Raw genomic sequence first — 25,563 nt, forward strand, 5'->3', positions numbered from 1 at the left:
CCGTCTAATCACTACTTGAATTCATTATAAATTTAGCGATTTAAGCTAAAGGGTGTCTAATTAAAACATAAATTCCAAAACATAGTTTAAAAGTAATCCACACATTAGTCAACCACTGACTAATTCAGAAATTCATAAGTTGTTTAACAAGAGTTTACATTCCAAAACATTGTTTATCAAAGTTAATTTAACGCGGAAGCTCAAAAGTGAGTGTTCGGTTCTTCGACATCTAGCTTGACCGCCATCCGTACGATCCAGTTCATCACCTGGGGTCATATCCACTAAAAACATTAGTTTTGACCTTAATATAATACATAAAAACAAGTTCCGACATCAAGATGTGAAAAAGAATAAACATTCAAAGTTTTCTGGGCTCCACCGTAACTTACGGTACCCACCGTAAGTTACGGTGGATTCTGAATGATTCTGTCTGCCGTAAGGCAGTAGTGAATCACCGTAATGATTTGTTCTCTACCGTAAGTTACGGTAGGTACCGTAACTTACGGTAGCTCCTGTAACTTTGCTATTTTGACTATTTTGATGATTTTACCCGAATCCGCATGTCGTTTTAAGTGATTCTTTCTGCTATATGCCTGTAAATTAGTTATCAATGTGCCTATTTCAATCTTCATACCAAAGGTTTAACCTACGGGCCGAACAACTAAAAGTCGCTTATGAAATTATTCGACCCATTTCAACTTCACACATTTAACTACCATTTGGCTAGTAAATTTATGGAACTTTATACCCAACATCCGGGGCTTATTATCACCTGCATTTCTTTACCAATCAGATGGTTTAATGCTCTTGTGATTGTCATCGCCATTTTGACTCTCAAGATCACTAGTACAACAATTTACACAACAATTCGACCCGTTTGGCTCATCTTGTGGAATCCTCCTATATGATGACTACCAAACGGTTTCTTGTCACTCTTAGCCTATTAATTCAAGAAACAATCTTGGTCGCTACAATCGACACCATAACTACCCTACAACGAGACTTCGCATAATTTAACAATAGTTTGTTTAACGTAACGAGTCAAGTTACATACCTTCAAAGTGGACCCTTCAAACGCAAGTTGCCACTGGCTTGTCCGCTTGATGCTCCGGTGTCCTTTCCTATAGAGTTCAATTATGGCATATTTAGAACTCTCTTTAAATCACATGTCGTATAATTTGCCGAAACATCGTAATTATGCGTTTTAACTTAAATTCTCAGTTTTAAGCCTTCTTTGAGGCATTTATGCAAACACTTTATGGGCAGAATTTTACATGATTTATTAACAAGTTCATAGCTTGTCATATAGCCCCGATTTTCAACAATCTAACTATCAATCATGAATATTAACTTCTATAATTCTGGATTCACTTAACAAAGTTTCAATTACACTAGAACAACCACTATAATCCTAGTGTTTATCAAGTTTCACAAAACCCACTTATCACTTTAGGTGGTGATTATGAATTTTACACAAAATAAGCACAATTTCATCAAGTAATCGACTAGGGTTTGTCCTTTGACACTATGGGGTTCTTAATTCATCATAAAACCAACATGCAACCATAAATTTCAGAAATTCTCAATTTCATGAGAATTTCAAGTTGAGAGTTTTCATCAAATTTTACATACCTTGTAATCCTCTTGTGATGAGGATCACTAATCTCAGCTTGAATTTCGATTTGGGATATATCTTGACCTTCAATTTGTATGATTTAAGGGAGTTTAGGGTTTGAAGGGGAGCTTGGGTTCGCCCCTGTCTCCTGGTCGATCTCAACAACACCAGACAATGGTGTTATGAGTTAATTGTTATGTTTTAGTATTCTTAGTTTACATTTAAACACAATTGGTCCCTCAACTTTAGTTTTTTTTCCTCATGTTTTAACCCTTACTACTCATAGGTAATTAACTAACTAGGTTAGTCCCATCCCTAGTTATTTTATTTTACTAATTTATTAGTAATATGATTGGAATTTAAGAGTTTTGTATTTTCGGGATGTTACAAAACATCCATAACAATTTGTGCAACAAAACCCTATGCATAAAACATCCATAACATGACACCCATAAAACCCTTTCCGCTCAATCCGTAGCAGGTCTCCATTTGTTTTTGATCCGCTATGAAATTGTGTTCGGTTTTCAACTTTTCCGCCACATTCTTCCATGAGCTTTGTTTAAGGTTGCTTCCTTCACGGCCATGGAGTGTTACTTCTACAATACATGCTTCAAGAAATGTTTTGTCAACCCTCTCTTGCTTCCAACTAATCTTACCCCTTTTATGTGCCATTTCTTTGAACATATCAAAACAAAATAAAAGCAAGATTCAATAACGTCAAACATCAAGTACCATACAAGCACATCAATAATTAAGCATATGATCTCAAGTAGCTCGCGAGCTTTATTTTAGGCTGAAGCTCGGCTCGGGCTCGATAAGGCTCGACTAGTTTCGAGTTTTTTCTCGAGCCGATCTCGAGTAGCTCGCGAGCCGCGGCTCGTTTGCACCCCTAGTAAATGATACTGCTGATCTGGTGCTTAATTATTTATAAATGATTTTTTTATTTATACATAGAGGAGGCTAAAAATGAGTTCAACATGGTTATCCGAAAAATGAGTTCAACATAGTAAATGATACTCTTGATCTGGTGCTTAATTACTTTTCCTAATGAACCACATTTGTGGTATATTTTAAAGTTTTAAGGCTAGTCGACCCAATGACAAGCTTGATATTGCCATTCCTTCTTGTCAAAAGCAAAAAATTGTTCTTATAAACTTAAAATCATCATACAATCACGTATGTGGTTTTTATGTTCAGTTAGGACAGTAGCTCTTCACTCATAAGCAGGATAGTATGAGTTTTGTTAAGAATCTGTAAAACACAGAGATTGGGTTGATAAAAAGTGTTTTTTTTGTTCTATTGTTTTTATTTTTTATAGTAATTTCTTGTCTAACATTTGAGCAACATGAATGAGTTTATAACTGCCAAACGTCATTGATTATTTTTTCCACAATTATTGAAAGTATTTGGTAAACAAAGCCTCAAAGGGACAGAGTTATTGAAGAGACATCTATAGTTCTACTTCTATTTATTGTATATAGGCCAGTTTAATCAGGCTATAGGTCAGGTACACACATATGTTGCCCAAAATCATAATAACACAAATCAACATAAGAGAAAGAAGCACCAGCCAAAGTACGTTTCTAACAGAAAGTACCTAAACAAGACATGATTTTAAAGATGCCCTAGCGCACCATATAGCCTAATATGCATCAATCACTGATTCATGCCCTAAACATCAAATTGGTGAAGAAGTCCCCTGAATTTCGATTTCTAAGTATCATATTCGCATCTTATCATATTTAATTCATGATTTAGCAGTTGCTCATAACATAGAAAACCAAAACAGACCTCTTTCACAGACATCAAAACGCACACATAGCGATCGAAGAAAGATTACCTGGTTGTGAGAGAAGATTTGCTTGGAATCTGCAATTGACGTGCTTGTATGGTGGTGTCCAGAAGAGGAGAGAAGTATAGATGGAAGGAACGTGTGTTACATACGTGGGTATTTGTGGGTATTTAGGTCTTTGCTTCTCATTCAGCGATGTTTCAAAACTGAATCGGTCAGAGGCCCATGGAACCATTAAGAGGTGTCCACTTAACAAACCAAACACACTTAACTTTATCCCATTCAGATGTAGCCTCTTAATGGAATCATTAAGAGGCTACCAAACAGCCCCTAAATGTTATTCTTAATAGTAATAATGGTCCTTTAGAAAACATTACAGGATATCAACAGTTAATAGGAAAATTAATTTACTTGTCTCATACTAGACCAGACATTGCATATGTTGTACATTTTTTTAGTCAATACATGCATAGCCCAACTGAAGATCACTTAAAAATTGCTTTCCATCTGTTAAGGTGTCTCAAATCTACTCCTGGTAAAGGAATTTTATTTACCAAGTCAAATGTATTTAATTTAGCAACCTATGCTGATGCTGATTGGGCTAAATGTTTAAGTACCAGGAGGTCTATTACTGGGTTTTGTGTGTTTCTTGGTAATTTTCTTGTGTCCTGGAAAAGTAAAAAACAGTCCACAGTGTCGAGGTCATCAGCTGAGCTGAGTTTAGGGCTATGTGTGCTGCAGCATGCGAGGTCATTTGGTTAAAAAATTTGTTGAATGAGCTTAATATCGTAGTTAATGTTCTTATTATCTGTACTGTGATAACATGGCTGCACTTGCTATTGTAGCCAATCATGTGTTTCATGATCGGACCAAACATTTTGAACTAGATTTATTTTCTTAAGAGATTGTATTGCTAACGGGATAGTTAAGTGTTTGGGAATAGAATCTGTGAATCAGCTTGCAGATATATTTACCAAAGGTCTGTTAGTGAAAACACATGTTGAGTTGTGTAAAAAATTAAAGTTGTTTGTTTGTTCCAATAATGAAATTGTGGGGGGGGGGGTGTTAAAAGTATGTCGTTAACTACAATTTCATTATTTATTATTTTTATTATCTTTTATTTTTCTTTTTTTACTTGTTACGTGTCTTTTATAAATAGGTACTGGGCCAAGGAGATAAAAGAGATACACTGCTGGGCTAAAGAGAAAAATTGCTGGGCTAATGAGGATTCGCCTGGGCTTTCTTTGACTGAAGACTGAATTGTGACTTATTATATAAAAGAACTATATCACAGATCACAGCTCACAACTCAGATATTTTCTATTGCTCTCTCTCTCTCTCTCTCTCTCTCTCTCTCTCCTAGGGTTTGTTACTCAATATAGATTTCTTTGATCTGTTGAAGATCTCTGATTGAGATCTTGTTTGTTATAACAAATTTAGTCTTTGAGTGTTGCAGATCATCATGTTGATGATCTGCTTGTGAGGAGTTTATCAGATCAGTTGTTATCTTACTATTTCTTCTTAATATTGTTCGCTGAATAAAGTTTGAAGTGTCTTTGATCTGTGTAATTTGACAACAACCCTTAATGTCCTTCAAGTTACCCGTCTACGAATTCATTATTGCTAGTTTTTTCACATTATATAATTAAAATTTAAAAGGGTTATTTGTCATTGTGATTTTGTATTTATGAGATCGCATATTAAAAAGTGTCGCATATTGAAAAGTGGTTATCTGTATATGTATGTCGCTTCTTTTAACATGTGTTGAAATTAAAGATGTTTGCAGTTTGGTTTGACAAATTTTTACCAATATTATGAGCCAAACTTAGTTTTTTCAGAAGGCAAATCAAACCAGACAAGTTGGGTAGTGTAACAACCCTAAAAAATATTCCCGACGATAACCCGTAATCAAAACCAGAAGTGCGCGCGACGAAACTTGTATACCCAACTTAGCGGTTAAGAAAACTTGACGATTGATGAACCAACCCGCACAAATGTACCCTTATTTAGGATCGAGACCCGAGCATACGAGATAAGTATCGGCACGAAAATCAAGAAAAACGCTTGATTGGACGAAAAATGTGGTCAGGGACACGTGTCGCGACGTCGCGGCACATGTCAGACCTATTCTGGACACGTGGCAATCTAGGCCATGCTATAATGTCTATACACCAATTCAGTAGGAAATGCAATAAATCTGAGAAAAACTTTCTTATGGAATTGAATATAGGACTTAATGATTTCTAAGTCTTATCTAACTCCTAATATGCCACTAGGCTATAATGGCATGGCATACGTGATACGTGTTTAGATAGGCTTGGTAGTTATCGCTATTATCCTTTTTATCATTGTAAACACCTATAAATAGTGTTTAGATAGGCTTGGTAGTTATCATTGTTATCTTTTTTACCATTGTAAACACCTATATTAAGGTGAACCATTATCTAATTTAGTATAGAAAAACCGGACTTGCTTATCATTAACCACCCTGCATTCCAAAACATGGCCTTCATTTAAAACCAACTAAACGAACACTGAAAATATCATAATCTTTCATTTTTTTTAAACAACAAATTTCTTTTTATTCTCTGCTGTTTATGGGACTTGAACCCAAGACCTTCTCCTCCTAAGGTGTTTAAAAGCCTTTATCTTTGCCAATGGACCACCACCCCATTGATCATAATCTCTCATTTAAAACAACTAAACGAACACCGAAATTATCGTAATTCATAATATTGATTTATTAATAACAAGCATTTATAAAATACTATCTACTTATTTAAATTTCAATATATGATCATTCAAAACAGAAAAAAACTACAGCTTCCACATGTTAGCTTCAACTTTAACAAAACATACCCGAACCAAACTGGACCCGAGCGGTACGGGTGTCGAATCAAACCCAAGTTGGTATCTTGGACAAGACTTGTAGCATAAAAAATGGGATACGATACAGTTTTAATTCACTTAATCAGGGATCCGTACTAGAATCATTCCATATATATAGTCGTTTTGCACTTTTTACTTATTTGTAGTTTTGTACGTTGTAGGTGAGTATGTAAAGTAATATGATGTGTTGATTACTTCATTACTTGTATCATAATTTCTAGAAAGATAATCCACTAGGGGAATAACAAAACGCAGGCATCTACAATTACTATAATGAACTAATGATGCCTGAATATCTTCTAGAAAACGGATCCCATTACAAACTATAATATTAATAATATCATCATTATTAATATTTAACTTCTATGATAAAAAATAGATAACGATTAAAAATAGTTAGAAAACAAAATCAATAATTAAAACACTAGTTTTTTTTTTTTATTTATTGAAAAGGAGAGGAGTTGGTTTGAAATCATTTGAGAGTAGTGGAATTCCACAAATAAAGATTTTGGTGCTAGACACACAAACATTTAATAAACAAAATAAATACATATTACTTTGATACCATGTGCCCAATAATTAAACAAGGTTGTTTTAATTTGTAGTTTAGTTTCTTTTTATTTGTATATGTATATTTTTATATTGGTCATGTTTTCACCTCATGCGAAATATTTTAATAAGGTTGGCACTTCTTTTTATTGTTTATGTCATGTGACAGTCGAAATGTTTGTAAATTTGGAATTTTTTAATTAGTTTATTTGAACTTTTTGTTAATAAAAGTTGATGTATTTTTTACATAACTCTAGAATAAAACATCAGAATTGACAAAAATAAACATATGACACAAGAGTTGACTAACATGCAAGAAAAAACACGACCATGGACAATTCAAGCTTTAGTAGTTACTTTTCTTGATCAACTAAACATAATGACCTATCGAAATATTTTCACATTGTTGTAGTTTAGTGAAAAATATATGAATATATTAAGATTTTGGTCATTGTTACTAGTGACCACCATTATCAACTTATATTCTTATACAGATTATAGGTGACAAATATTGTTTTTAAAGCCAAATACAACTTGCCAATCGGATGAAATTGATGGAAAACGACTGTAGATAGAGCTATAACAACAATTAGTTTAAGTTGTGTGAACTCTAGTTGTGTAAGCATATTTGAATTAAGGAATTGTAGCTAACAAAATTCACATACAAATAAAAATTAATTAATTATTATTGTGAAAAGGAAATTGACATATATTTACCACTAAAGTTTAATATCAAACTTTGTCACTCAAACAAGGTTATTTTATTTAATACGTTCTTTTTATGTTACACGATTAATCTGTTAAAAGTTAAACATCATTAAGGGTAACATGAAAAACATGTAAGGGTCGTTTGTTTCAGCTTTTAATGAGTTTTTAATGGTTTATAATTGAGTAAATTGTCATTTTAGTCTCTTAGTTTTGACTAAAATTGTCACTTTAGTACAAATAGTTTTTTTCTTACCATTTTAGTCTAAATAGTTTTGTTTTCTGTCATTTTAGTCCCTGACTTTTGTCGTTTTTTGCCATTTTCATCGACCACCACCACCACTCACCCACCCCATCACAACCTTCTATCATCGCCACCACCTGCCTGCACCCTCACCACCCACCCCACCACCACCATCACCACCCACCATTTCCACCACCACCGGCCACTTTTCCGCCACCCACGTCATCAACCAACAACACTGTCATCATCGTAAACCCAACAACCACCACCATCATCATCATCATCACTGTAAACAGGCACAACACCATCCACATACCATTGCACCTGCAAAAAAAGAAAGAAAAATGTGGTTTGACCAAAATTCATCTAAGTTAACTAAATTTTTTGAATGGAGTTAGTGGGTTGGATGAAAATGGCAAAAAATGACAAAAGTCAGGGACTAAAATGACAGAAAACAAAACTATTTGGACTGAAATGGTAAGAAAAAAACTATTTGAACTAAAGTGGCAATTTTGGTCAAATCTCAAGGACTAAAATGGCAATTTACTCTTTATAACTCTTTTTATTGATTCAACACTTAATGAACTGTTTGTTTCACGAGCAGATGTCTGAATGGTTCAGACATTTGCCTCTGAATGGTTAGGTATTATACTGAGTTTGAATGGTTAAGACCTCTTATCTGAATTGGTCAGAGATTTGTCTCTGAATGATTAAGTACTATATTGGCTCTTAATTGTTCAGATCTGTTTTAGTGGTTCAACATTATTCATTCAAAAGTTGCTAAACAACCCTAAGTATTCTATAAACATCCCAAACGAGAACTACAATGATCAGATTATTCGAGGAACACAAAAATACAATTTTAAAATAATAATAATAATAATAATAATAATAATAATTATTATTATTATTATTATTATTATTATTATTTTTATTATTATTATTATTATTATTATAATAATAATATATTCCGTGTATATTTTGAGGCTAACATGATAAGGAATATTTTAGATTTTGGTGAGGGGGCAATTTAAGCAACAGGAAAAATGATAAAAATATATATTGCGAACAAAAACCAATTTATCAAATTACAAGACGACAATCATATAATTCTAGCTACATTGGTCAGATATAGTTATCACCAATTGTTTATTCTATTCATTCACAGTACTTCACTTAAATGACTAATTCAACCGAAGTCACTATAATATATTAATAAAAAGTACCTATGTACATAAATACACAACTAAGTTTTGACATCAACCGGACCTTTTGTTGAACCAACAACTATAATAGTTTATCAATTTAACCGGTTTTATCTGGACCGTCAAAACAAGGTGGTTCATAGGTCCAGTTTTCAAAACACTGTTTTAACAATCTTTAAGCGGTCGATGATAATAGTTCATTAATTTAACTGGTTTTATCTGAATCGCCAAAACAAGGTGGGTCATAGGTCCGGTTTTCAAAACAATGTTTTAACAATCTTTAAGTGGTCGATGATAATAGTTTATCAATTTAACCGGTTTTATCTGGACCGCCAAAACCAGATGGTTCATAGGTCCAGTTTTCAAAACACTGTTTTAACGATTGATGAAACAGAATTAAACAACCAGTAAAAGAAACACGTGTGTATTTAAATCATGTTGATTCTTAACTTCTTAAAATAACAAACAGGTCATCATTACAATATTAAAAACAAAAAAAAAATTGAAAATGATATAAGCGAATAGAATCGAAATTTCTACTGTTCGAACAAGCGGTTCACTTTTGCACCCGACACAGCCCGACCAGGATTTCAGCCCAATAGGCCCCATCAATCAGCAACAGCCCAAGTCATATCATTCTCAAAGATCCAATGGCAAACTTCAATCTTCCCAGGCTCCGACCCGAGAGAAAGAAAAGCTCCATGGGTCGCGCTCCAAGCTGATGTGTCAATGTGACATATAGCAACCCCATGGTTAATCTTCGAACCGGTATTCGGGTCAAGTAGATCCGCTTCGTAAACCCGAACCTTAGGAACCGAGTGACAATAATAAAGCAAATAGGGAAACAAACTCTGATGACAAGACACCGATTTGGTAATTTTGCCACCGTTTATTTTTTTAACCGCACCAATTTTAACCGTCTTACCCGACCCGTTCGTGTTCTCAGTAGTCCGAACCACGACATTCCGCCCCAGCACAGAAGTCGCGAAATCGATCATATCCTCAACCGACCCGACACACCGCTTCGACTCACCCGCACTCGGCTTCCTCTCACACTCATTCAAAGAATCAGTGATGAATTTCGCCATACCCGACTCATCCCCAGCGTGAAAAATCCTTTTCAAGTCACCAATCTTGGAGGACGAAAATGGTAATTTCGACAAAATCACCCGGGGCAAAAACGACCTTTTGGGCATCTTATCACGAATATCAGGCATGGGCATTATCGTCCCGGATTTTAGCATACTCTCTCTAAAAAATTTACCCGGCTCAATCCACTTATTTACACCTTTGCCACTCGCCGTTTTCTTCTCCATCTTCATTTCTTCCAACTCCGCCGCCGTTGCCCGCGCTGCATACGTGGCAAAAGTAGCCCTTTTCTTATCCGCATAATCCTTAAACGTGTTGTTCACACCGTAGGTTTTAAACCCAAACTTCTGGTTATTTACCGTTCCGCCACCGTAACCGGAGAAAGTATCCGTACCTTCATTAAAAGAATTACCGTAATTACTAAACTTCTCCTCAGCCGCATTTGAACTTTTAGCGTACGATTTGAAATTATCGTCACCAACATTCGACTGATCTCGATAATTAGCAAACGACCCAACGGCGCCGTTACCGTTTTCATCGTAACTCTTAAAATTATTCTGCGGTACATTCCCATTTTCACCGTACGAGGTGAAAGTATCATTAGCACCGTTACCATTCTCACCATAACCCGAAAACCCCGACCCGATAACATTCGAATTGTTACCGTAACCTTTAAACTCATTAGCCGCAGCATTACCGTGTTTACCGTAACTAGCAAACGACTGATCACCGGCGTTAGCGTTTTCAGAATAAGATTTAAACGTCTGCACACGGCCGTTAACGTCGTCGGAATATGACGTAAACCTCATTGTGGGAACATTGACGTCTTGTGCATAAGCGGTGAAATCACCGGTGCCGCCGGTGGCTTTAGTGCCGTAAGTGTTGAAACTCTGGTCCGGCACGTTGGTGTTACGCGCGTAGGTTGAAAACTTATCCCCATGGCCCACTGAGTCACGTGAATACCGGCGGAACGTGTTAAGAGCCTCATTACCATCATTGGAATAATTTTTAAACGAATCGGATCCACCCAACCGACCCGACCCGTAGTTGGTAAAGTTTTTTTCTGAATACTCTTTGAAGTTAACATCGCCGGAATGTTTTTCCAGACTGGGCCCCACCTCCGGGAAACATAACAGGTTTCCGGCGGAGCAGAACGACGGGAGGTTGGAGGAAAGCGCGTTTTGGTCGCCGGCGAGTTTGGAAAACGCCGCCGACTGTACGGCGGTCATCGGCGATGCTTTCTCGATTAAAAACGAGGGTTTGGGTAAATCGTTTGAGATCTGTTTCTTCCAGTATCGGATTAGATACGCCTTTGGGGTAAAGGGGTCTTCCGCCGCTCCGGCGACCAGGAAAACCTACAAAATCAAACATTATGGTTGAGTGATGAACAAATTAACAATGTGGGAAATGAAATCGAAGATGAATACATTGTGGGGGTTGGTTGAATTTTGGAAATACTTACATTGATCGATGAGAAGATGAGAATCAAGATAGGTGTGAGTGTGTGTGTGAGGTTATTGAATTTGTGCATTTTGGATGTGTGTGGATGATGGAGGATTTGGTTTTTTTTGGTTGGAGGTGGAGGAGAGTTTTATAGTGGAGTTTTTGAAATCATAATTTTTTATTTTCTAGAATTCTTTCTATAAATAAACAGTACACACACAGGTGACAGGCCTTCCTACTACAGTAGTAAAAGTAAATAATAAATAATAATAATAATGCAGGTTTTTAATTAAAGTTAGGATTATCTGTTACATATTTAGAAAACCATAAAATGGCTTCGTTATATTTTTATGGTATGTGTCTGGCTGGCATTTGGTAAAAAAAATGTAGTAAATAATACCAAAAGGTTTTACTTTTTTTACGGTTTAACAGACATGGTTGATTGTTCAGTAGTACGAAGATTGACTGGTTTTTTTACATTCTTTTTTATTTTATGGATGCATTAATTACAAAAATATTTGTAGGGGTTATTGAAATAAAAGTACATTCTTTATCTTTTTTGCCATGGTATAAAGGTAAAAAGAACTTATTAAAGTATTAACATATTATTTTATGTTGCGTTTTCCTTTTACTAACGTTCTAAAGGTACTTTAATTTGAAACTAAACGATTATCCAAATATACAGAATATTATCTAATGCTCTTTCTGCACACTTGCTCATGGATCATGTGTGAGAAAAATACATTGCTTGAGCATTTATTGATTAAAAAAGAAAAAGCACTTATAAGATCAACATTTTGCACCAAACAAAACTTTTAGTTTATTTTCATTTTTAACGTTAAACTAGACTTATACCTAGGTTGATTGATCACAAACTAATCATTTGAGCCGACTCAAATGATTACAATTATCGCATAAAGTAACGTTGAGCCTCGTTATTTACCTCCATTTACGTTTTGCCAATGAGCTAATGATGGAGTGGCAAGAGAGACATAGTGTTCCAAGTGACTCCTGTTCAATTCCTCTGCCCTCAGCATTTAGTTTTTGCGGCACCTGGTGATGATGGGAGACTAGGCGAGTAGGCGGCGATCGCTAATTCGATCCTTGAACTGAGAGGGTTTTACCTCACCGCACTGTCGTGCATTCGGGCGAGTGTGAACAGGCTTCGGCCCTAGGTGAGGGTTTCCCCCTGTTCGAAAGGCGAGTGTATCCGATATGCTGAATTTCACCAATAACCCATTTAAAGAATTCGTTGGACGTTCAAAAAAAACTCCATTTACGTTTAGAAATAGATTTCTTTGAAATCTTTTTCAAACTTTTGTAATCTTACATTCCTACACTTTTTAACATTTTCAAGGAACTTAATTATTTTCAAATCCACAGAATAATTTCATAAGGTTTGAGCATATGAAGATTATAAGATTATGGTTACTTTTTGATTCACAAACTCAAAAAACACGAACTTTATTTAACCCGTCAAAAACACCAGAATGAATATGGCGCAACATAGTAGGGGCGAGAGGGGGCGGCCGACCCCGATCGAAATTTTTGGGTATATACGTTTTCGACCCTCCGTTTTATAGAAAATTTTGGGTATATACGTTTTCAACCTCCGATCGAAAATCTCAAGCTTCACCACTAAATATAGTATTTGTTGGAACTTTGAGCTTAAGTATTCAACCTCATAGTGGATTTTGAGTTGATCTGGCTAGGGTCGTATATTTTTGAGTTCGGGCAAACCATGACTCGGCTCGAAATGTCTCATGAAGGCCACCCTGGGGGCGACAGACTGCAAAAAGCTATGCAAGAAGCTACATTGTGTGGGTATGTTCGTGGTTAGACTACATGGTATGGTGATAGACCATCCTTGGAGGATGATCCGCCACGTAGGCGACACATCATAGTCCTCCCAAGGATGGATCATCCTCCAAAACTAGGGGGCATGGGAGAATGGTCCTACTCATCATCCTCCACCACTTTTATATTTTTTTTACTTTTTTTAATCTTCAACTTTTTTTAAACATTTAACAAATAAAGTAACAAAATATTTTCATTAATATTAAAAAACATTACATAAACTTAAAAAAAAAATTAAACTTAAAAAAAATAAACTAAAAAAAACATAAACTTAAAAACCTAAAGTTAAAAAAAAAAACTTAAAAATATCCTAACATATTAAAATAAGCTACTAGTCGTCGTCTTCCATGTGGTGGGCGGGTTCGTTTTGAGAGTTGTTCCAAATGTACTCCACCAAGTCCGCTTGTAGGTTGTGATGTGTGTACTCGTTACGTAGAGCGAAGGCGTTCAAATCTTGTTGTTCCTCACTAACTGGAACAGAATTTCCAGTAGACGCGTTTTCGTCGTAATCGCATATCGCTCTCCCTTCGTCTTCAATGATCATGTTATGAAGGATGATACAAGCGTACATAATGTGTCGTAACCTCCTTGGTGTTTGCGAACGTGCTGGAATAGAAATGATGTGCCATTTTTTTTTGTAGAACACCAAAAGCCCGTTCAATATCTTTTCTTGCGCCCTCTTGAAACTTTGCAAACTTTTTCCTTTTTCGTCGGTCGGGTGCGGGACAGTTTTAACGATTGTCGAGTACGTTGGATATATCCCATCGGCTAGGTAGTAACCTCGCCTGTACTCCACCCCTGAAACCGTAAAGCTTGTGTCTGGACCTGTACCCGCCACTACATCATCAAAAATCTGTGACTGGTATATGATGTTGAGGTCATTGAGTGAACCAGGTAGACCAAAAAAAGCATGCCATATCCAGAGATCCTGTGACGCAACAGCCTCTAGAATGATAGTCGGATGTCCCTGATCTCCCCTAGTATACTGACCTTGCCATGCAACGGGGCAGTTCTGCCACTGCCAGTGCATGCAATCAATGCTCCCGAGCATTCCTGGGAAACCATGTCTCTGTTCGTGTGCTTGATATAATTTTTGAACGTCATTTGCGTTCGGTTTCCGCAGGTATCGCTTGCTATACAATTTGACAACCCATTGGCAAAACTTGTACAAACATCGACGTGCGGTTCTTTCAGACATCCTAATGTACTCGTCTAATGCATCTGGTGCGTAACCGTACGCAAGTTGGCGAATGGCCGACGTACATTTTTGTAAATTACTGAAACCCCTTTGCCCCCTAGCATCGTTTTGCAATGTAAAAAACGGATCAGACTGGGCCATGTCGCCTGCAATACGTAAGAACAGTTGACGACTCATGCGGAAACGACGTCGAAAAATCTCGGCTGGGTACACGGGTTCGTCGGCAAAATAATCGGCTACTAGTTTATCGTGGCCGGCTATAAATTTAGAACAAAACATAAATGAAATTAATTAAAACATACATTTTAAAATCTATATAAAACATAAGGAAAAAAAATAAAATACCTTCTTGGTCTCGGTTATATTTTGCTCGTCTGGTTAGCGGTTGGGACGACCCTTCAGCGGCCGCCATGAACACCTGAGCCGCGTTCATAATCATGTTGTGCATAATAACATCCTCTTCCGAAGATGATGAATACCACTCGGACGAAGACGATGAAGACATAGAAGAAATTGAAGAAATGGAAGAAACGGGTGAAGCCATGATAATTTTTTAGCGAGAGATGGGGTGGTAGCGGGTAAAAAATGGTACAAAATATGATGATTTTTTATAAAAAGGGAAGAGTGGTTTATAAAATGTGAGAGAGATGGGGTGGTAGTGGGTGAAAAGTTGTGAAAATAGGGGTTAAAGATGTGAGTATTTATAAAAATGGAAGTGAAATGGGGGTTTTATTTGAATATAGCCGTTTGAAAAAATCTTTTTTTTTTTATTTCTAACGGTCAAAAGGTGGGAGACCCACCTCATTTGCATCGTCGCAAACAGCTAATTTGGGACAGAGAGGACGGGGACGGTAGGGGGCGGCACGGTGTTTGGACCGTCGCCGACCCGCGACGGGCCGGGGCCGACCCCCATAGCGTGTAGCCTTAAGGGAAGAGCGAAAATTCATGGCTATGAAGAAGCTTTGTCCGAAGTGTAGGCCCATTTTATTTAGTTTTCTAAATTTTTATTTCTTTTCTTAATAAGACTTGTAAACTTATTAGACTCTTATTATATGAATCTATTAATTTAAAGCAATAATGAATATTTAAAAAAACTAAAAAAATGGTATATATTTTTACACACTTGTAAATAGGTCAAACTTCCTTTATATAATTAAATGCTTTCTAATACTTGTTTATAATATATGAATATCTGAAAAGATTTTAAAATAACAAATAATATGATTATAAGAAATAAAAGTAAAATATGATGATTACACAGTATGTTAAGGCTAATAAGTCTTTTTTACTTGTATTAATTAATTTGTGTTATTTCATTTATACCTTTTATAATGTTTTATAAAAAAACAAAAATAATAATGCGATCTGTTTATTTTTATTTTTATTTGTACCACCAATATCAGATAAATTTTTAATCCGTTATAAGGGTGGAGATATAATAGGAAGTTTATTTGGCTAGGAAGGATAGGAAGTGATCTTGACCATCCATTAAGTTAATCAAGGGCTAAGATTAAATCAGGGAAATTGAAAGAAAGAAAAGAGGCGCGTGAGTTTGTTCAAGGGCATTCTAGTCAATCCAAGCCAATAGTTTCTCTCTCCTCCAATTCCCTCCCCCCCCATTTTTTAAACATTAATAACTCTTTCATACGACATTATTTTTTTATAAAAATTGCACCAAAAAAACGAGCGTTTTTTTATCTTTAAAACGAGTATACTATTGCTATATTTAAAAAAAAAATTTAAACCCAGTTGCGTAAAACGCAATAGAAAAACCACCAGTTACGTAAAACGCAATGAAAAAAAAAACCTAAAAAATGACATTTTTCTAAAACGCAATGCACCAAAAACACAAAGAAATGACTTATTTGTAAAACGCAATGGCTAGAAAACACACAGAAATGTCTTATTTGTAAAACGCAATGGCCAGAAAACACATAAAAATGTATTTTACCTAAAACGCAATGCACCAAAAACACAAAGAAATGACTTATTTGTAAAACGCAATGGCCAGAATACACTTAAAATGTGTGTTTTCTAAAACGCAATGGACTGAAAACACATAAAAAGTGCTTTACCTAAAACGCAATGCACCAAAAACACAAAGAAATGTCTTATATGTAAAACGCAATGGCCAGAAAACACTTAAAAATGACTCATTCTAAAACGCAATGGACTGAAAACACCTAAAAAATGTGTTTTACCAAAAACGCAATGACTAAAAACACTTAAAAATGTGTTTTTTTCTAAAGCGCAATAGACAGAAACGACATAAAACTTTCTTATTTCTAAAACGCAATGGACACATAAAACTGTCTGGCTCTGCCCCTTGGACCCCGCCAGGGGCTGCCGCCCCTGGGACCCCGCTACCGGGGGCTGCCGCCCCCGGACCCCCGCAAAGATCGTAAAACGCAATGAATAAATCAAAAATCCAGATCGTGAAAATGAAATTAAAGAATTTCTTACATGGATCGAAGCCGATTTCTTCATCAATTGACGAAATTTGAATGATAGAAACACTTATCAACGCTCGAATCGAACGAATCGAGTGATTATATCCAAAATCACCGGAAAAAAAACGAGATTTTTTTATGAAATTAAACTGGGTTTTCTTCAAAAAAAAGCTGAAGAACACGTTGATCGGGTTCTGAATCATTGATTGGTGATGAAAATCGCACTATAATGTAGTGATTATTGAGATAGAAAGTGAAGAAATAGTTGAAGATGGTGGGTTTTGAAAATGATGGGTTTTTGAATTTACTGGGTTTTGAAAAAGGAAGAAGAAGGAGTTGGATTGACTAAAATACCCTTTCTCTTTATTTTAAAATTTGTCACATGTCATTATCCTATGGCTTCCTATCCTTCCTAGCGAAAATTAACTTCCTATTTGATCTTTTCCCTCCGTTATAAATCTATATATATTTGAACCGACTCCGTTTTTTATATCTAATACTAATATAGATAAAACTAAGTTGATTGCAACATCATATTCATTTTTTGTATTGAACTTTATGTATTAAAGTGATAAAAGGTTTAAACATAAATGAACTAATTAATGTAACATCATTTTATGCAAGAAGTGAATAGATTCATCTTTGAAGGATGAAAGGTGATAACATGTTTTAAGTAAAAGATAACCACTTCGTGCATTGATCCCGTCTATGCATCAACTATAGGTATGAAACTATGTAGCACATCACTAAGTGCACTCCCCACGGCAAATTCATATGATAATGCATTCACAATAATCACTTCTGTAATTAAATTGTGTCGGTTACCTCAAGTGTAAAAGATTGGTTTGACCATTAACCAAATCTCATTGCGCAATTGCATTCAATAACAAACATTATTTTTCTTCGACTATTAACCAAATCTAATTGCGCGATTCCATTCAATAATCAGATGGCTGATGATAGTTATATATATATTTAAGTCTTTAACAAACTTGATCGAATACAAATGAACTTATAGTTTGACTCTATGTGTTTATAAGAAAATGGTCGCTAAAGAATATTAAAAGACGTCGTAGTTTATTCAAAATTTTCAAATAAAGAACATAGATGTCAACATCTATAATAACTATTAAGTGTTATCCTGGATTATATTTTAAAATCATTGTGCGTAGAAATTATTGCAAATTAATGTTTGAAAGCAAAATATATTGTGGTCCCATTTATGCAAAACTGTTATTGTTGTAGTAATCTAAAATCAAATATAGTAATCATAAACGTTCATAATATTCAATACTAATATAACTAAAGGGTAACAATGTATAACTTTTTTTTTAACGGCAACACAACTTTATAATATAAATATAAAAAGTCCAGCAAGAAGCTAGGGAAAAACAACATACAACAAAGTGAAACATAACAGTATATAACTAAAAGGTTGTTTGGTAGTCTTGATAATTCCATTAAGAGGCATCATCTGATTCGGTAAAAATTAAGGGGCTGTTTAACAATTTCTGAATGGTTAAGTGCTGAACTAGTAAGAAGTCTGAACTAGTAAGAGGTCTGAACCATTAATAGCCAGTATAATGCTTAACCGTTAGAGGGAAATGTCTGACCAATTCAGAATAGAGTTAATAACATTGTCAAAAATGTATGCAACTGATTGATCATTGAAAAACTAGGTGTAACATTTGTAAGCGTTGAACACACAATTCTAATCTTTATCCATCATCATCTGATCATCATTTGATTGATTAGTGTAAAGAACCTCAATATATGTTAGCATAGATAACATTTACTTATGTAACAACCCCTACACTTGCTTACCCCAAATTGATCAAGAAAAACGTCTAACGTTGACTAGTGCTTTTAAGACAATCAAAACTAAAATTGTTCAAGTGTAAACACCTAGCACTGACTAGCATCTAAACCGACCATTTGTTTAAGTTGACCATTGAAGTGACATCCCTTGCATAAAATAGACCGGTTAAAATTGTCATGATTCAACTTATTAATAGACAGTAATTGTATTTTAAAATAGTGTTTGTATAGACTTGTACAAATATAATTACTTCTGTAAAGAAATCCATTGATAATTATATCAAACCACATAGCATTGCAAACACATAGGGTCGTATCTTTAGTATTTTATGTCTAGGCAGGAGTCTAGGGCCTCAAATTTCTTTTTTTTTTTAAAAAAAATCTTTTATATAATATATGTGTCTTAGTGTAGTAGGACCAAATAAACCGAACAAAAACTATATTTATTGAAAGTTCCAACTAATGTACCAATTTTAGAATGAAAAATGCCCAATTTCAACTTCAAGCAATATGCAATTCATTTTTAATTTAGGTCGTCATGTCATTCTCGCTAATTGTAATGCCACGTGTGCCCAATGTCACAAATCAAGGAGAAATTATAGGCGAAATTAGAGAAACTAATGGCGTCCCAAGGGTAATACAGGTTGGTTAACGACTATGTAATTTTTACTCAATCACCGTTTGCCATAAATCCATAATTGATACTTTGGGTATTTGAATTTCAATATTGTGCTTGCGATTGACAATGTGCTTGCAAATTTCGAATTAGGACTTGAAAGGCAGAAAAAACCCCGAAGTTTTTTTATACCAATTCAAAAGAGCCCCGACTTTATAGTTTGCTTAGGCTATAGGGTGTGGGGATCATGGTTGGGACATGATTTACCACCTAGGAACATGAATGGAAGACTACACCACCCCCTTGATTGATCCACCATGGTTTGCATGGATTAAACCATGGCAACCATGGTCCTCCTTTCCATTTTTCAACAAATCATTTCCTTTTTGTTTAGGCAAAGATAATAAATAAGGGGCTAATGGTTTGGGTCATGACCATACCCTTAGGGTAGTGGTTTTGGATGGTGGATTAAAGATGAGTTACATGGCACTAACATAGAGGGTCATGATGGTCATGACCACACCCTATAGCCTTAGGGTCTCCAAAAATGTTGGACGAGCCTGCAAACACATACCTTAATTACACAATATCATCTCAATAAAATAACAACTTGTTAACTAGATGGGACTTTTGATATTTTTGTTTTTGGTCACAACTTTTTGTGGGTTTTTGCTTTTGAAAATAATAAGACCCTTTTTTAGTTTCATTGTTAGCATTATAGTTCACCATTTATCCAATTGTCAAAAGATGCAAGTATTTCGTAAATTCAAATATACATTTTTCAAAATCAATACACTGTCCCGTTTTCTCTATTTCATTTGACACTATCATTGCATGTCGTTTTCATTCTATACGGTACTCAATATTTGTATAAATGTTGCGTATGGTTTCTTGGCCAAATTAAATGCTTAATTGTCCTCGTGGTTGATGCAACATATGCCTTCTAGTTTTCTTCTTATTCAAATTATTTATCATTGTGGGGCTAGTTTATCTGATACACGTATATATCTATTAAAGGAGAAGTGTCAGGTGCAAACCTCGGCAGGCAAAGGTGTTATTTAAATAAATTGTGTACAATAGTGTAAGAACAAGCTTTGTTGTAGAAAGAAAATTATAAGAACATATTTTTTTCTTAAACATGCGTTATAACAGCATCGCTGTTTTGGGAACTAGATTTTCAAGTAGGAAAATTCTTTTTGCCGTAGAAAGAAAATTATAAAAACATAATTTTTCTTAAACATGCATTATAACAGCATCGTTGTTTTGGGAACTAGATTTTCAAGTTGGAAAATTTTTTTATGACAACTACATACGAATCCGATGGAGCTACCATAGTTTATTTAACCTTTTTATAACAATCCTTTTTGATAATATCAAAAGGGGAGTGGTTTGTACAACATTGGTTGTTGTATATGGTTGCAATGCCAATGGAGTCGTTATACATCCATGTACGACTGCTATTTTTGTTGGGCGTTTGGAACGATCCTATAACATGGATCATTGTTAGCCTCGTCACATGTGTGTATCAATAACTCCGACATACATGTAAACAAAGTGTTTTTAGTGAGTCAAACAGAGATAATCTTTATAGTTAATGAGGGAACTTAATGTACTTGTCTAGCAAGATGGTCTCGTCTCTTTATAGTCTTAGTTGAGACTCTTATGGCAAGTACTTTATTGTTAACTTCATTTATCTTGTCTGGTTGTGTTATATCGTTTCTATTGTAGAACTCCGTGTAATACATATTTAATACAACATGCTTGATTTAATACAACATGCTTCTGAGGGGAAATGTGGTTGCTTTTGTGGGTTGAGATAGTTTATGTAAATTGTACTAATGTATATGTGTTGGTTATGTTTAACGCGTTTCAGGGGCGCATCATAGTGGGAGCGGGAGGGAGCAGTCGACCCTCTGAACTTTTCGTTCAGTAGTGGAGAGTATGTAGTTTTCGTATAGAAATTTTTGGGTATAACCGTTCCCCCCCCCTCCGGTTTTATAGAAATTTTTTGGTATATACGTTTTCGATCCCCCGGTCGAAAATCGCAAGGTTCGCCACTGATGCGTTTTGCCTAACTTCGACAGAGTGATGTTAGGTTGTTGTCGGAACTTGGTTGTTCCAAATTATAATATGAGTTTTATCCGAGTGGTATTAATATTTGTTGTTGCTACGTTTATCCATACATACATAAGGTGTGAACCACTTTGTCGAAATAGTTTATGTAATTTGAATCGATAGCTTTTGTTTCAAAAAAAAAAATAAAAAAAAAAATAACAAAGCAATCTTAAAAAATAATGCAAATAAGATACGGTGGAAGAAACAAAAAATTGGCACCATTTTCAGTTAGTGGTCTTATTGTAGAACCACACTTATTATCCTCATGAGAATTTATATTTTATTTAATGTAATGAAATTTTAGTTGTATTTTAATAATAGGATAAATCACAAATATATTAGTTTTCTTTAAGTATGTTTATAGTTTAATTTATACTTGTTTTAACTTTATAGTCATTTCATATGGAAAGATAAATGGGAACAAAAATTGTTTGTGATTTAGTATATTCAGGCATTACTTGAGACCAAAAGGAAATAAGAACTAATGTTATGAGATAAGAGGTGTGAAGTACACATTCGTTTAGAACTATTCCTATTTCATTTACCAACGAACTCGAGGCGTAACGCGTCCTTAGTGGAGTTGGGGGACAAGTGGACAACAGCTGGTCATAGCCATCAGTAGTAAATTATACTGTTTAATGGCAACTGACCGTAAGTAGCAACTAATAATCAGTAGTAACAATTTTTCAAAGGGAACTGAGCATCAACGGTAACTTGGTCTTTAGCGCTAATAAGTTAGTGTTGATAGATTTCACATTGATGGTTTTCTCACTAATGTAATTGTAACACTTTGAAAATTTTGGGGCTCTTCACCGTGGGTAATCACCGCCAGGCAGCTATGGGGCTAAGCTAGCTTGCGGAGTTGCAATACTCCGGCGGATGGGAGGTCCGTGCAACTACCCCCCCCCCCCCAAACACTTTGAAAATTTTTATGGTCCGAATAATAAACATTAAACTTTAAGGTCTAGGATGTAATGTAGTCATACTTAAAGTCCAGGGTTTAAAGTGAAAATCTATTAAAATTGTTTCTAGCGGACCCCAGGAGCTGCTATTCTAGATGTTATGGTCTAATCAAAAGTAAGTTAATTATGATGTCGTAACTACATATGCACGCACGGGTAATTAAGGGCGTCCCTCAAAGAATTTAAGTGATCAATTAATTATCTAATTTAAATAAGTACCGAAGCAAATCTGGTTTTTGAGTTGGTTTTGAGAATTTGATTGCAAAGCAAAGAACTTGTTTGATAAGAGTTTATCAGTTCTTAGGAAAAGCAACCCCCTCTGGATTTTAGGTTCTAGGCTTCACACAAACTTGTTTTATTAATTGGGTACCACATAGACACGGTTTTGGAATTAATTAGTTGAAGTGATAAATCAGAGACAAGCTTTTAATACTAACTCATACATCAGTTCACCAATCATAGATGCCAAACACCCTTAGTTACCAAACCGCTCACGATGCTAGAAAAGCGAATACGAATGATAAAAGACAGAAATTTGAAACACAAAAAAAAATCGTTTAAATCAACCAAACATAAGTTGTTCCATAGACCATAATATATAATAAGAAACAATCCATAAACCTAAGTTAAACAAAGTTTTATGTTTATCCTAAATGAATCGTTCACCCGGAGGAAGTTATAGAGAGATTAGTCGCTTATTGTCATCAGACACTCTTCAGTTCTTGATTTGGGTGGAAAACTATGATCGGGAATGAACTGGAACGTTTAAAAACTATGATTGGATTGATCTTGTGAGTTCTAATGTCCTATATAAGAACTTGTTTGTTGCTAGTTCATTTGCACCTTTCAAAATTTATTCAAAACACATTCTCTGGAGCTCTCTGGACTTCAAGCAAGATTCCACAAGCTCCTAATTCGTGCGAAGGGCCTTTGTAAGCAATCTTAGCCTCTCTAGTTCATGTTTTATTAGTCTAATGACCAAAAGTCAAAGCCGTCGTAATTAAGCTTTGACTTAGTGATTAATCACTAATGGTCCAGTCATTTTTCGAATTGAAAGTGGCTATGAGTTGGTAATTATGTGGGTAATAAGTCCTTAAAAGGGCACCCCCTGATTATCACTCTAACTTGGTAAATTGTCGGGTCAAACTTAATATTAAAAAGTCAAAAGAAGCTATTTTTGCAATTAAATTCATAATTAGCAATGTAGAAGTTATGGAACCTGTTTTAACACTAAAATAACTTGGTAAATAATGTAAGAACATGTCTAAGCATGTTCAACCCGACAATTCTGAGTTTAGGCTCGGTTCAGAACCGAAAGTTGCAAAAGTAGACTTTTGCTTTGACTTTCAGTTCTGACCCGATTTAGATTGTTTTAGAAATGCCTTAGGGTTCCATTAGGACCATGTTACATGTTAGTATAACCCTCTGAGTTTATACAATGTGGTTCCTTTGTAATCCTAGTTCGTTGCATGTTTCCGTTAAATGCCTAAAATTGACCATTATGCCCTTTTAATGTAAGAACGAGATTTTTGAAAAGGTGAGAGGACAAAAACCTTTATTACTGATTTATAAACTTGTCCTAAAAATTTGACATCAGTTTGAGGTCTAAATTAGGAGTTATGCTCAATATAGTAATTTGAAAGCTTTTTATTAATTAAACGGCATATTTGGCCCAAAGCCTATTTAAACCGAAATTTCGACACCAAACTTTTTACCCACTGATATAATATAATATTTTAATATTTTTGAAGATTTTTAATTATTTTTAAACTGATCATAACATAGGGTTCTTGCTTTGATTCCGTAATTGACGGTTATACCCTTTTTGCTAATAAAATGAGTTTTACATAACATTTTGGTACCAAACCTTTTGCTACTGATTTTATCTGATAAATTAAATATTTTAAGCCTTCTGGACTAAGAAAAATCTCAGCTTTTCTTATATAACCTGAAAATCGCTTAAAACCGACTTTTACGCGTTTTAAACGCATAGTATGGGTTAAAACTATTTTTAACATATAAGACTTAATACCTACTGATGTTTTAAGTAAATTTTTATACTTTAACAGTAAGCAAAAGTTTTGAACTCAGATTTCCAGTTTTGACCTTTAAACCTTATGTGAAATGACCAAAATGCCCCTACGGTGCATAGTTTGGTTAAAAATGATAAATTTCACATATATGCAATACCCTACTGTTATGACTTACAAACATAAATATTTTTACTGATAAATTTAGACCAGAACCTCAGATTATTATTTAATCTCTTTTATAAGCTTTAAAATGACCAAAATACCCCTACGGGGCATAAATTGATTTTGAATTCGTGGACTCATGTGTATTTCTCGTAAGACTGAGAGTAATAAAAAAAATCAAATCGTAAATGAATTGGCTTATTCGAAAAAGGCCTTGTTTTGGGCATAATGGAAGGTATCCTACTGATATCACAACATATTTAAGGCATATTAACTTGGGAAACATGTAGATGACTCATTTGGTTACCTGTTATGCATTTTTTGCGTTCGGTACGGTTTATGTAACTAGATTGCATAAATTGACCGAAACGGGTCAAACCTTATCATTTTTGCCTCAAAATCCAGAATGTGTTTAGTTTACCCATATTATACAAGTCTTCAAACTTGTCGGGTCTAAACCACATTCTAATCCGGTCTTCGCTTAATCTTGCGTTATGAACCATATATCTTCCTTTAAAACTAACCGGTCTAAGTTTAAACTTAAGTAAGACCCATTAGGAATCTAATAGGTTATTAAAACCTTCGTTCCAGATTTAGGAGCTAAGTAAAAGATATCTGCACTTGCCAATTGTATACGGCTGGGATAAATTTGTATAATTTGCTTAGGTAAATACTTTTAACTTATTTTCCCTTATACGGGCTTGGGGTACGGTATATAAAATACCGCTTGGTCGGGTATCGAATTTTAATCATATGAAGAGTAAATCATTGAGATAACCCGTTTAATATGTTTTGTTTGTTTTAAGCCTTTGGGGGGTTAA

General features: G+C 35.0%; 1 protein-coding gene across 1 annotated transcript; it reads right to left on the reverse strand.

Annotated features, from left to right (window-relative positions):
* Nucleotides 1-9,407: 9,407 nt before the first annotated feature.
* On the reverse strand, nt 9,408-11,711 carry LOC110895042 (polygalacturonase 1 beta-like protein 3). The gene is made up of 2 exons (XM_022142300.2): nt 11,551-11,711; nt 9,408-11,443 (listed from the first exon to the last, which is right to left on the reverse strand). The coding sequence occupies exons 1-2, from the start codon at nt 11,617-11,619 to the stop codon at nt 9,608-9,610; spliced, it is 1,905 nt and encodes a 634-aa protein (XP_021997992.1). The 5' UTR covers nt 11,620-11,711; the 3' UTR covers nt 9,408-9,607.
* Nucleotides 11,712-25,563: the final 13,852 nt, after the last annotated feature.

This window comes from Helianthus annuus, chromosome 12 (genome assembly GCF_002127325.2).
Source record: "Helianthus annuus cultivar XRQ/B chromosome 12, HanXRQr2.0-SUNRISE, whole genome shotgun sequence".
NCBI classification, from domain to species: domain Eukaryota; kingdom Viridiplantae; phylum Streptophyta; class Magnoliopsida; order Asterales; family Asteraceae; genus Helianthus; species Helianthus annuus.